Here is a 14,104-nt window from a genome sequence, read left to right as displayed (position 1 = left end):
ATCCACAGAGCTCCTGTTGCTGCATAGTAACAGATCCTGGGACAGGTTCACCTTTCTCAGTAACCTCAAGAAGTACAGTCTTTGCTGTGTCTTTCTTCACAAGGTCAGTGGTGTTAGTGCTCCATGTGAGGTCCTAAGAAATGTGTGTTCCCAGAAATCTGTACTCACTGACCCTGTCCTCTGTGTCTCATTTGATGTTAAGAGGAGCATGTTACTCCCGTTCCTCCTAAAGTCAAACACCATCTCTTTGCTTTTTGAGAGGTTCAATAGCAGCTTGATGTCCGAGCACCTTGCCGTGAGTCTTTGCAGTTATAGGCCAACTCGTTGTTATGACTAGGCCTATAAGAGTCATGTCATCCGTGAACTTGATGATGGTGTTGCTGTTTTTTCCAACTGTTGCCAAAGCTTTCAGATTTGGGTAAGAGAGGCAAAGACGGAAAGAGAAATGCAAACAAAGGGAGGCCTCGTTCATAATTTAAAGTCATAATTGGTATATATCACGGTTCTAAATGCCTGCTCCCCTCTGATCTGCAGGTTGCCTGCTGAGCATTACCCTAAACGAGGAGATAATTCCCCCTATGTTTCTATGCTGTCGTGATGGGGAGGCTGGCACGCCTCCGTGACTCTGAAGACTATACCAGACGAGGCCAGACGAAAAGCAGCACCTGGTCCTCCAGGTTGGGGGTTGGGTGTAAAAACTACTTCTCGTTACAGAAACTTCAATAACTGCTTTAAACACCACCATGGGCCCCAAAGTAGACTCTAGCCAACGTGGCAGTATTACCACACCTGATGAAAGCCTTCAACAGGAAATCAGGAGTGTGAAGGAGAGCAAAACAAAGATCAGAACCTTGGCCCTGTTGTTCTCAGCCACCTTCTGTGGTGCGGCCCAATTGAGATTTGGGTACTTCTATTCCATACTGGGTACAGATGTTCCTGTACACTATTCCAGCCACTTGGTTGTGTCTCTCCATGTACGCTGGCCTGGTTAGCATCTTACACCCTGCTACTATGTACTGGACTGTCTATGGGGCATCTTTGCATAGTCTCGTAGATATTGGCCTCCATGGCTCTAGGGCCTGTTCTTGTGCTGCCATGATCAGTGCCTCTGTGCTGTCTCTGAGTCCAGCCTTTTCCAGCCATTGGTAGGTCTTCTCGATATCAGCCACTTTGACGGCGGTACATGCCATGTAGGGGTTTGTCCCTCCAGGTTGTCTTCTCTTCTTCCTCTGCACTCTTATCAGGTTTCTGTGCCTGAGACATTCACTTTGCAGTTCATCCTTTGTGGCCATTTTTCTGACGTACTCATGGATTTTTGATGTTTCATCCTGGATTGTGGCCTTGATGCTCACTAGTCCTCGGCCTCCCTCGTGAACTTGACAATGGTGTTGCTGTTGTGGTGTGCAGATGTGCTCATAACTTACAATCGTTCATAATTTAATGTCATAATTGCCTTATATCACGGTTCTAAATGCCTGCTACCCTCTGATCTGCAGGTTGTCTGCTGAGCATTACCCTAAACTGGGAGAATATTACGCTCTGATGAAGGACAGACCAAGCGTCAAAGCCTCTTTGTGGCTGCATTCATTGTGTGTATGTCTAAAGTCAATCTCTGTTGACTCACAGGTTACTATAACAACAGTTTGTAGTATGTGTTAGTTTCTCTGCATACATACTGACTTTAAAAGTAGGCAAAAGTAGGTAGGCGGTGAATCAGAGGAAGAAACATCAAAATGTTACGTTTATTTGGTAAATGGCACTGCTACTATATGCATCCAGAACTTCTTTCTTGCTACAGAACATCCTCATTAAAAAACACTCTGCATTCATCCATCCACTCGACTTTTATTTATCCAAGGTGGTGCATGGGTGAAAGGCATGAAGAGGGATTACATGTTTGTTACTCTTACTATTGCTCCAGAGCATTTTAGTTGAAAAGTGAAGTTAAAAGTGGTGACAGATTCAAACCCTGAGTTTCATGGTTGCAGCAGCCATTCACATGCAGGCCATGTTGATGATCTTATGTAAGAACTGAAGATGATCCACATCAGAGTACAGAATGGGACTCAATTCCACCAACACGATAAATAGAAAGTGTTTACGTCACGCTGATCAAGCAAAACCTGCTCATGCCCAGGCAACTGACAGGCAAGACACAGATTGCATGCAGATGAAGACGTAGATGCGGCTTTGTCCGGTGGAATGAATCTGAAAGAGGTGGAGGACACATTCAGATCCCCTGATTAGACAACTATGTGTAACGCAGAGAAATTCAGCTGCAATCTTCTTGTCAAACTTCTCAGGAACACAGAGTAATACTACACAAAAGTTGAGTGTGTTCCTTGAAGGGGGGGGGGGGGGGGACTTCTTCTGCACACTTTCCTTCAGCAAGAAAGCTGCAGCAGAACGAGAAAAACAGACTGAGCGAAAATGTGGTAAACATGTAGCAGAACTATTGTTTATCTCCACACACTGTTGTTATTGGCAACTGCTTCGGTACACACTGTCGAGAGTTCAAGGCCTGGTCCAAGGAGCAAGGGGTACAAAGAAACTGCCAGGTTGTGAGCGGCCGGTGCATTTCTTCTATTCATTGCCATCTGAAATGTGGAGCTCAAAGGCAAGGATGAATTAAGATAGGCGGAGCCGGTTACATTGTGTGAGGATGTGATTGTTCGTTGTGAATGACTTTCTTCCTCTGTGTGTGCAGGGGTGAGTGAAAAGTGCTGTGTCACTGTGAGTGTTCAACTGCCACATTTCACTGGCACGACACGCAACAGGAAAGCTGCACGTTTCTGCAGGAACAAGTGGACTGAACACACAAAAGAGTGATTCATCACATATTCTTAAAAATGTTTTCTAAGAATATATCTAAGAATATAGAAATGTTTTATAAGAATATATGCTGGAGGGTTATGATTGCAACAGAGGAGAAGAACCTGCAGGGCTACAACCAAAAACTTCTCTTCTTTGAGAAAGGGGAGCATAAGTCATGGCAATGAGCCCAAGGGGTCAGTTAGGTTCAATTCACACATAGCATTTAGATCCTTCATTCATTTCTGTCTGTATTCAATACTATTGTATCCTGTTATTTACTAATGCAAATAAGAACGACTGAACCTTTGGTAAATACTTAAACTCCTATTTTGTATTTTTTAAAAGATTCCTGCCTTCTGCCATAAATACAATATTCACTTTCTCTGCTATGCGGACGACACCCAGCTCTACCTTTCCTCTCTGGGAGGGATATTTGCAGAAGGTAAACCTGAAGACCATCTAACAATATCAAAAAAAACTAAAACATAGCTACAACAAAAGTAACTACATTAGTTTGAATTTTCTTAAAGCCTCAGACATCTATATATTTAAAGTTCAAATTAATAGTGCTGTGGGAGCCATTCATCATTTATGTTTTGTGCAAATATCTTATTCGACCACAAGGGTGTAGTATATTTCTGTTTCTGTTTAATTGGTAACCGCCCGGCAGCAGGTGAATAGAATAAGGTATAAATTAGTATGAGTTAGGTGGTGGTGTGGGGAAGCACAATAGTTCTTACCGACATCCAGAGGACAGACAGTTTTTTCTTGAGCTTCAGTTCACATCAACTTCATGGTAGCATTCTATTTTTGTAATTTTTTTTTTTCTGTCAGCTGAATAACAGTACGTACCACATACCAAATCTGTTCCATTCAAAATCAGATTTTTCTTTATTCTTAGCATTGAGTTTCAATAATTTAGCAACATGATCCTCACACGGTGTCCATGTGCTAACAGGCTGGATTATGGTGCCACACATAGGAGTTGATTTCCCATTTCATGGCATTGGTAGAATTTGTAGACTTGAAATGTGTCGGGGCACTTGCACTGAGGATCCCAACTGCAAATTCTAAAGCTACAACATCAAAAGTAACTCAATTCTTCCCGGGTGCAGTCTTCAGAGACCGTTTGAAATCATCTCACGAATCCCAAATTGGACAGCATTCTCACACTGAGCAACGGGATGACAGATTTCTTTTTTTATGGCACATCACTGAAATTGCTTTTGTTTCTTTGTGATCCAGAGCTATTCACTGGCTGATATGTGTGTTTTCCCAGTGACTGCTTATCTCTTCCACTTTGGGTGAGTGAACTGAAGGACTAGAAACATTGCTATTAGCATCTTAACAAGATAAATTGAAGCAAGTAAGTCATAATATAAAGTGACTTACTAAATTCTTCTCCTTTCTTTAGGTTATCTGAGGAGCGTTACCCTAAGCTGACCACTTACTGTAACAGACCCAGCATCAAAGCCACCTGGCCTCCTACCTGGCAGGACACTCGTCCACTCGCTGCTCATACGTTTTCTCTGCTCAAGGAAGCAATCCCATGACGAATAAGTGGATGTACAGACCAGGGTCAGTGTTGTTGTCCTTGTCTATGTGTCCTCCATCGAGGAGAGAGCTGGTCCTCCATCCTTGTGAGAATAGTTTCTTTTGTGAAGGGCTAGTGGTTGAGGTGAAGACAGTGAGCTGAATGGAGAGTCTCTCCAGAACGGCACCTTTTATAGGCTTTCTGCAAAGCACACAACCTTTCTCTCAGTGAGATCAGTGTGTGACTGGCAGGTTCAGGTCCACTAGTTACTAAAGCAGGACATGGAATCCAGGAGCATTCTGTTTTTTGTTTGATTCAAAACATTTTCAAAAGAAAACATTGGATTTTTGAACATAAACATTTGGATATCATCCCTACAACTGATGTAATGACTGAATGGAATGACATCAGCCGCAATTTAATAGTCAGAATCACACATGTATTGCTGCATAAGATCTCTGACAAACAATCCTGCCATGGCTGCCCATGTTGTACAGTACCTGTCCAACAATAGGACCAACTGCACAACCATTTGATTGGTTAAAGAACACATCAATTTGAAACAACAGCTGATGTAGATGATGTCTATGTAGTAAAGGTTTTAAAGGTGTGTTTTATTGTTCAAAGTCTAAACTTACAAGGAAGCAATTCCATGATGATTAAGTTTATCTAGACCACGGTCAGTGTTGTTGTCCTTGTCTATGTGTCCATTGAGGAGAGGGCTGATCCTCCATCCTCGTGAGAATAGTTTAGGTGAAGACAGTGAGATAGGCTGAATGGAGAGTCTCTCCTGTTACGACTGGCTCGTTGGCCGCAACAAAACAGGAGTTGCACACTCAAGTTAAGTATAACAAACAGTAAATCTCAAATCAGATGGGATGTGGAAATCGGTGTCAGTGGCGTAGGTGAATGTATGGGTGTGTTGGTCAATGTGTGGAGCATGTTGTTAGTGCAAAATAAAATCAATCAAACAAAAGATTAGCATGCTGGTTTGGTGCCAATGTTCCCCAAAGGGAACCCTGGCTCCCAAACTCTAGGACCAACTGCACTAATTTAATATAATAATACTAAAGACAAACACCTCACCGCTTATGTCCCCCACAAACTTCAGTTCTCCCACTACCTCAGCAACTGGATCCTTGAAGCTAATTTAAGAGGAGAGAGACCAAGAAAGAACCAACAAAATATATGCTATACAATCACTAACAAGGGGCCCGAGACAACGCATCTGCCACAACATAGCCCCGTCCCTTGACATGGCAAATGTCGAGACTGTAGAACTGGAGGAAGAGAACCCAACGAACCAACCTCTGATTAGGAGACTGCAGAGAGCTGAGGAAAGTCAAAGGATTATGATCTGTAAAGACCTTCATATACACTGAAATGCTGCAAAGCTAGAATCAACGCCAACGTTTCTTTTTCAATTACAAAGTAGTTCAGTTGATGTCTGTCGAATTTCCTGGAAAAGTCATGTATTAATGAATGTCCACCCTGAGGTCATCAGCCTGCAACAGCACTGGGCCTGCGCCAACAGCACTGGGCCTGCGCCTACAGCACCAGCATCCACGTCCAACTTGAAAGCTCTATCCCACCTTGGGGCAGCCAAAACAGGGGCATTACAGATCAAGGCCTTAACATTCTCAAAAGCATACTGTGTGTTCCCGCTACTGGAAAAACAAACAGCCCAAACATCCCCCATATATACTCTGAGTGATTGTATCTCTTCTTAGTTGCTCTCATACCTGTACTTAAAGTCCACTTGTGATAAGATCACCCAGGATGCATGCAGAGTCTGAACAAGGCTATACTGTCTGTCACACCTTCGCAGCTTGATCTGTGGGGTGTTTTCATACCAAGACTTAGAAGTCACAATCTGGTCATGTGAGCGTTTCACTGTCAGCATTCATTCTGTTTATTCCCTAAAACTGAGGTCAACACAAAAGAAGCTATTTGAGCTGCACGTATAGAATGATTGAATGACAAATGTTAATCAGACCACTCAAAAAAAAAAAAAAAAAAAAGCAACAAGTGCTTTCTAAAGCAGTGGAAAATATGAGGCAGCAGCTGGATTCAGCATGTCCTAAAATCAACAGTGTATGTGTAACCCTTGGAGCGAAAACAGTCCAATGATAAACCCACAATAGATGTGAGTGGTCAAACTTCTGCTACGTAATATGAGCACACAATAAATTGTGCAATATAGACCTTTGATCAACCTGAATTGACATAACCACTTAAATCAACTCTTAGAAACTCTTAAATTGTTGTTCTGTTTTAAGAATCTCATTTTCTGTGCAGATCAGTGTATCAGCCAAACACAGAAGATGGTGACACGTTTGATGGGCCTGCTCTTCCTCTGCAGCCTTTCCTTTAGTCAAGGTAAGACATACTCACTCCATATATTGTAATGACAGGAGTTACTGTCCTATCTGTCTGTGGCAGCATATGCAAGTGTTCTTATTGCTTTTGGAAATAGAGTCACTGTCAAATAATGTGGTCTATATGAAATTATTTACAAGAAAAACGCTTTACTGTCACAGTGAAAACCGATTTCTACAAAGTGATGTCTACCAGAATTTGTATTCTGGCTACAATTACGCCAAAAAGAACACCCCAAACAATTTAGAGAAAATGTTTTTAAAAAATATAACTCCACAGGAAGGATGCATATAAAAAAGGCACTAAACATACTTCTTTTTATATTTAGTTATATATAACTAATATAAATCTAACATTAGGAAATGAAAGGAAGACGGCACACATGTAAATCTGCCTATAGCGGACCGTCCTCACAAACCAAGGGACCAATGAGACTAGTGACAGAGACCACCATGACACCTATGACTACTCTGAAGGAGTTTAAAGCTTCACCAGATGAAACAGGAGAGACTCTGCATGCAACAACGGTTGCACGGGTACTCCACCAGTCAAAGATTTTTAGCAGCAAAGAGACAGCCACTGTTGAAGAAACTCATATCTCAAAGAAGACGCCGAGGTCAAGAGGAAGAAGAGTCTATGGAGCTTTTTGACCTTTGGAGGAGACACTTATATAACATTACGGCAAAAAATGAATGCTGCAAAACATAAGGAAATCCTGGAGGGAAATCTGATTCAGTTTGCAAGAGAACTACGACTTGGGAGAATATTTAGTTTCCAGCAAGACAATAACCTGAAGCATACAGCGAAGGCTACAGAGACATGGTTTAAAGACAACAAGACGAATATCCTGGAGTGGCCGAGCCAAAGCACAGACCTCAGTCCAAAAGAGAATTTGTGGCTGGACCTGAAAGGTGCGGTTAACTCTCAATCCCTGCGTTATAGCACCTGCCATTTCTGCCCTTGTTCTGTTCTGTTAATTGTCAGTAATGCAGGTTTCTCTGTGGCTGTCCCTCATCTGCAATTGGAGACTTATCGCCACGCCCCTTTGAATTACTGCTGTCTGATTGGTTGGGGTCCTATTTAAACATGGTACTGACTTCACTTCATGTCAACTAAAATAGAACTCTGACAGTTTGTCCAACACTGGTGTACCGAACATAGACTGTATGGTACAGAACCGTGTATTGTGACTTGTGCATATCGTTATTGCAATTACCTTAGAAGCATTTAGTTTGTGAGAACTTTGTTATTTAAGCACTTTGTTTTGCGGTCTAAGAGCTCGACTTCACACATAAACACCTTTTGGTTCACTCTGAATAGCTATTGTTTGTATAGACACATATAGGCTTGAGGTGTTGTGTATCGATGTGTTTTGAGTGTGGATAAGGAGTTGGGTTTTTCTTTTGAGATTTTATTTTTAGAAAGGACTCGGCCTATAGCCTATGTTTAGTTTTGGCGAGCCACTTTCCGTTTGATGAACTTTATTATTGAAAACAATAAACCTTAACAAAAACCTATTCAATCTGGTTTAATGTTGCTTCCCATCGTCCCCTAGTAGAGCTGGGCCGTAACACCCTGTATGGCCTGAAAGAGTATCAGTATTTTTAGATTTTTTTGATTTTGGAAATCTAAACAATGCCATTTTGTATTTCTTCAGAATGTAATCGGAACTTTCTCGAGAACGTGGATTTTCCAGGAGGGGACATAATGTTCCTATACTCTCCTGACGTGGCGCACTGTCAACAGCTATGCACCCAGCACCCCGCCTGCCTCTTCTTCACCTTCATCCGACCTGACTGGACCACAGATAACAGGTCACAAATGCTTAAGCAATACTTGCAAAGAGTGGCACATTTGATTTAAAATCGTTCAGAAGACCACACAAGGAAAGTCAATCTTAAACTCTGTCCTGATTAAAAAAAAAAAACCCATCATAAAGTTTTTTTTTAAATCTTAACTATCAAACTTTTAGTTGTCAAGAATCTGTAATATTGACAATAGTTCTGAGGTATAGTTTAAAGAATATACTCTTAATAATAATATATATCTGCAGGCAGTTCTACTGCTACCTCAAGTCCAATCCGACTCCAACCAAGACATCACTGCTGGGCGTCACCTCTGGCGAATCTCTCAAACAATGCACCCCTGAGCCAAGTAAGCTGACAAACATTGTCAAACTATTCCAAAAATTCTGAAAAATGCATCATTAATTCATAACATATGGTCACGTTCCCCTTATCTCTCTGTGTCTCTTGTGCTAGAACCTTGCCTAATTGAAGTGTACCAGAACGTGGACTTCCCTGGGGCAGACTACGGGGCCTTGTTCACGGCCGACTATGAGGAATGTCAGAGGGCCTGCACCCATGACCCTGGCTGTCGGTTCTTTACTTTTGTGAAAGGGGATTTCGCACGAGAGAGCATCAGGTAAATCTGGACCTCGTAACATGACGCTGCAGTGTAAAGAGATAGATTCGTTTTTGAAGACGGTTCTGTTGTAATGTTTTCAGCTGAGATCAGCCTTCTTGAGGAATGGGCTTGTGATGAGCACTTTATAAAGATGCTCAGTGAAAGATACAATTTTTATTTTATTTATTACAGTTGAATGTTGTGCACGGCTTAAACGTGTCCTGGCCTGAAGAGTTGGCTGCCCATTTGTGAATAGATTGTTTAGTTACCCCAATGTACAAGTCTTTCTGTGATTTAGATCCTGAATGGATGCCCAGTTTGGGTATCCATGTGATTTATTTTTTGGATACACCGTGTCCGAGGTGACTGAAGGAATATCTGTCTCTGGCAGAAGCAGAGTGGAATGACGTTGATTCAATAACGGTGTCATTTCTTGTTCTGTTTCAGGTACAAGTGCCATCTTAAATTCGTCTTTGATGCACCGAGGCCTCCTATTGTAGAAAGAACGGCTGGTGTAACATCCGGCTTCTCCCACAAAGTACAAATAACTGAAGACTTCCACACAGGTACACAACATCAAAGTCATTGCATTATGGACCTGTCTTGCAGCTGGTTGTGCATGTTTTCTTATTGTATATACTTATGTTTCATTCAGCATGTGACAGCAAGTTTTTTCCAAGCACTGAAATTCCAGGAAATGACATCCAGAATCTTCCGTCTGCCTCTCCTGAACACTGTGAAACACTGTGCTCTGCTCATCCTCGCTGCACCTACTACTCCTACAGCAGGTAGCGTTTGACCCGCTGTCACATCAGCGGTTTAGACTTCTGGGTCAATTTGACGCCGTAGCTCCGGCAACGCAGACTCTAGCGCTGTAGGTGACGTGCACCTCCCCAGAAATGTAACTAAATGCCGTGGCAACGCAGACGGCAAGAGCTGTGATTGGTCCGCTTGGTAGTAGCTGTTTCCCCTTTAGTATTTCCAGCTGCTTCTGGAAAAACAAAACAAACTATTGATTGTTTTGGATCAATAAAGATGTAACACATCGAGGAAAGGTTAACTGTAATAAAGGTACAAACTGTGAGACTCGTCTTCAGCGAAATTTTGGCAAAATTCCGGCGAAAGTTTCATTCGCCATTGTTGAAAGTGAAGCAGTAAGTAGAAAGTGTAGCAGTCGGTAGAAACACAAATTATCCCGACTGGCAAAAAAGACACACCACTGACCAGCGCCTTTTACTGAGCGAGTCAGACTGACAAGCTCACAAATATAAATGGCTCACACCAGCGTTGGCTACCTGCGTAGGTTATGGCATCTATGTCCAGCAGCAAGAGCCTTTACAGTAGAATACTTGTAGCATCCTCTTCTCACTTTCTCTCTCATGTGGCAAATGGGTTAACAGGTTCAATTCTTTATGATATGTCAAACTTTAGACACACTTTTGCTCAGTTCATTCTCATTACTTACGCAGCCCTGACCTCACCTGCTACTTGAAGAACAATCCAAATGAAATGGTGATCAAAGCCAAAGAAGGAGTTACATCGGGGATACCAGCACGCTTCTGCCAGAGTGACAACAGTATGTACCATTGATGAGCACTAGCAGCATGGCAATATTGGTCTGTTAGTGGATCTAATGAAATATCTCAACAGCTGCAAGATGGAGTGGAACAAAATGATCTACAGACATTCACTATGTGATATCACGGAGCTGTGTCTGAATAGCATACCTCTCCAAGCACATTTTACACGTTTATGCACAATTCTTTATCAAGACTGCACAAAAAAAAATAAATAAATAAATCACACTGCACTGAATGTCACCCAAGCATGACTTGTTAGACATACACAATTACATGAAACCAGGCTTACATCGATGGTTACCAGATGATGTACCCTAATGACTTTTATGATCTCTGGTGGCTTCTAACATGGTGACTTTACATGTGTAGTCTCAAATCAAACATCTTAACAAATGTCACCTTAGTTTGAGTCACTCATGATAAAAATGATCAAAGCTTAATCCTGTTTAATCCTGTTTGTGTCTGCTAACAGACTGGATTAAGGTGGCTCATGAAGGAGTAGATTTCCGAGGTTCTGACATTCGCTTTGAGCTGCTGGATGACGCAGAAACATGCCAGAGAAAGTGCACTGATGACCCTGACTGCCAGTTCTACGCCTACGTCGACGAAAACTTCTCTGACCAGAAATATTGGTACAGTATAACTTGTTCATTCAAACCTTCTTAAACAAGCCTTTTCAAATACTCATGTGGCATTCTTTGTAATTTTCTGACAACTGGATTCCCAGTGGTTTAAATGATGACTGTTTGGTGTTCCAGGCGCCGTTGCTACCTGAAGCGTGTCATCACCATACCTGTTCCTCCCAAAATCACCAAACTGTCCAATGTCGTGTCTGGCTTCTCCCTGAGGACCTGTGTAGTGTGATCTACTCACATACACCCACACACGCACACAGATGTCGAGATTGAACCAAAAATGGTTTTCTTATTGAGCTTTTGTGTTCAATTTTTTTTTATGACTCTGACAAACATGCATTCTTCTCTCTGTATTCATGTCTCCTTCTTTTCCAGAACTGGTTGTTTTCAATGAAACCTAATTTAAACTCAATTTGCTTTTGGCTTGAAAGTCAGTTTTCACAAAACTCTATTGTCCCAATAGAGAGAAACAGCATCAATACAGTATAAAGAGACTTATCCATTTTGAAATGAGATATTTAAACTTGGGAAGATAATTTGATATTTGCCACTTTTTCACATGCACCTACATGCGGTAAATGAAGAGTAATGCTTTGCGATGAAAACTACACTTCTGTGCATTTCTCAACTGATCATAAATGGAAATAAATATCAGATTTCAGCTCCAACACTGAGTTGGTCCACAGCTCCTCCCTCATTTCTCAGCACCTTCACCCTACTACAGTCACTGGGTCTGCCTGAAATGGCCAACACTCCACTGCTGGTATACTGACTTGAACATTTCCAGTATGATGAATACTTGTGTGAACACTGGTCAAATTTTATTCAAAGTTTTGTCCATCGTGGACAAGTGCCCCCAATGCTTTGCAGTCATTTTGCAGTGCATCAAAGTTTGGAAAAAACACAAATAAATGACACCTCCAAAGATCCATGCACTGTGGGGGAGATAAATGACTAGATGTGTGAGCACACTACCTGTAACATTGTGTTCCTTTGCTGGAGATGCACAACATTAAAACCACCTGCCTAGTATTGCAAACCTCTCCTACTGGCGGAACCGCTTGGCCCAATCAAGGCAGGGTGACATTAGCAGCAGGTCTCGAAGTTGGGAGTTAGGGCCTCCAAGGGTCACACTTGTTTATACGGAGCATGTCACAGATGGTCGCTTGCATTTATGATCACTGTTCGGTAATAAAGAGACAATGTGGACACTTTGCACGTTCACATTTCCTCTGCCCAGTTGTTTCCGTTATGGGAATTAGTTGTTGTTAGTCATAGCTATCATGTACTCGTATGGGGCCAATATTTATAAGATATTGGCACCACAGTCTGCTCTATGTTTTATTGTCTTTTAGCAAATTGTTTTTGGTTTTCTGTCACTGCTCTTATCAACTTGGTTACCATCAGCAGCAGCAGCCAGTCCTTATCAGGAGGAAAAAATGTCAGATAAACCAACATGTAATAACGTGCAGTAGCTTCTCAGTGATGTTGTTCTCTAGTTGCGGGACATGTCTATCACATAGGCACCCATTTAAATTGATAAATTAGAAAATCAAGGACACCCAAACTGCAGGTGAGATCATATGCATCCTTTTTTTTCTTCAGCTGCTGCTGTCAGGATGAAGACTAACCACTGAACCCAGAGGCAAAACACCATAATCAGAGTTTCAGGTTACAAAACTAACAGACACAGATACAGGCATAAAAATAATAATAATAAAAAAATAGATAAATAAATAGGATCACAGTAGTAGGGTCTTGTGAAAAAAAAAAAAAAGACAAGGAAACATGTGACCTTACAAACAGCTGAAGTAATCACTGAGACTACAATCTGGTCATGTGGTGGAGTACAAGCCTGATACTTCCATTAGATCACAGGCAGCTGGTAAGGCCACTCCCCACACCTGACTCCACTACTGTTATTAAGCTCAAGAAAGCAAAGAGAAAAAGAAAAGGTGCCTTCAGACTGGGAGGCATGAGGACACGGCAGAAATCAGTAATACAAGCATTCATACTTTGTTTTACATAGTGCTGCATTTGTGATGTGTGCATGTGTGTACTGCATTTTCTTGTAGTCAGTAGCATACCTCTGTTGCTAACGTTTGTCTATGTTTTGTCGAGGGTATTTCATTATTTGACGCAGTCAGTTTCCTGAGTAAAAAGGGGCCAAAATTACAAACAGCAATGGGTATGATGACAAAAATACAATTGCATAATAAATAAAAGATCGATGTGAATGGCTACTTTAACCACCCAACTGAAAACTTTGAACCTCACTTTTTGTTGCAAACTAAATTGACTTGAGCAGGGCGAATCAATGCTCACGGTGACATCCAGTGGCTTTGATCAGACAAGGCAGCTGAGCACCGATCATGCAGCTCAGAACACGGACCTAAATATCCCTGGGTGATAATGTTCTACAAAAAAAAAGAAAAGAAAAAAAATAACAAAAACACACGTCAGGAATTTTTTCTCTCTAAAGACAATCAGAAACCTACAGTTCTGGGCTCACAACAACAGAGAAAATGAAGAAGCTGTACAGACACATCAGAGAAACACGGTATATCTTGTGGTTACTCAAAACAGGCCTTGGTCAAAACAGAACAGACAGAAAGGAAAAGAACTTGGTGTTGTATTTTAGGAGTAGCCCAAAACATTTCAAAGCTTGTCCAACCTTAGTGGAAAACCTGCAGGAAATAAGCTGACCAATGTAGTCTATACCACTCAGTACAGCGAGGAATGAACACATCTGTACT

General features: G+C 41.7%; 1 protein-coding gene across 1 annotated transcript; it reads left to right on the top strand.

The window, feature by feature from the left end:
* Positions 1 to 4,257: 4,257 nt before the first annotated feature.
* On the top strand, positions 4,258 to 13,648 carry LOC311501960 (coagulation factor XI-like). Its single transcript, XM_084564033.1, has 10 exons — positions 4,258 to 4,392; positions 6,647 to 6,727; positions 8,385 to 8,541; positions 8,781 to 8,881; positions 8,989 to 9,151; positions 9,581 to 9,699; positions 9,789 to 9,921; positions 10,603 to 10,709; positions 11,186 to 11,345; positions 11,472 to 13,648. The coding sequence occupies exons 2-10, from the start codon at positions 6,673 to 6,675 to the stop codon at positions 11,575 to 11,577; spliced, it is 1,101 nt and encodes a 366-aa protein (XP_084420159.1). The 5' UTR covers positions 4,258 to 4,392; positions 6,647 to 6,672; the 3' UTR covers positions 11,578 to 13,648.
* Positions 13,649 to 14,104: the final 456 nt, after the last annotated feature.

The sequence above is a fragment of the Chelon labrosus genome (genome assembly GCF_963514085.1).
Source record: "Chelon labrosus genome assembly, chromosome: 16".
NCBI classification, from domain to species: Eukaryota; Metazoa; Chordata; class Actinopteri; order Mugiliformes; family Mugilidae; genus Chelon; species Chelon labrosus.
The sequence above is the reverse complement of the archived record's forward strand: the minus strand, read 5'-3'. Positions and strand labels throughout refer to the sequence as shown.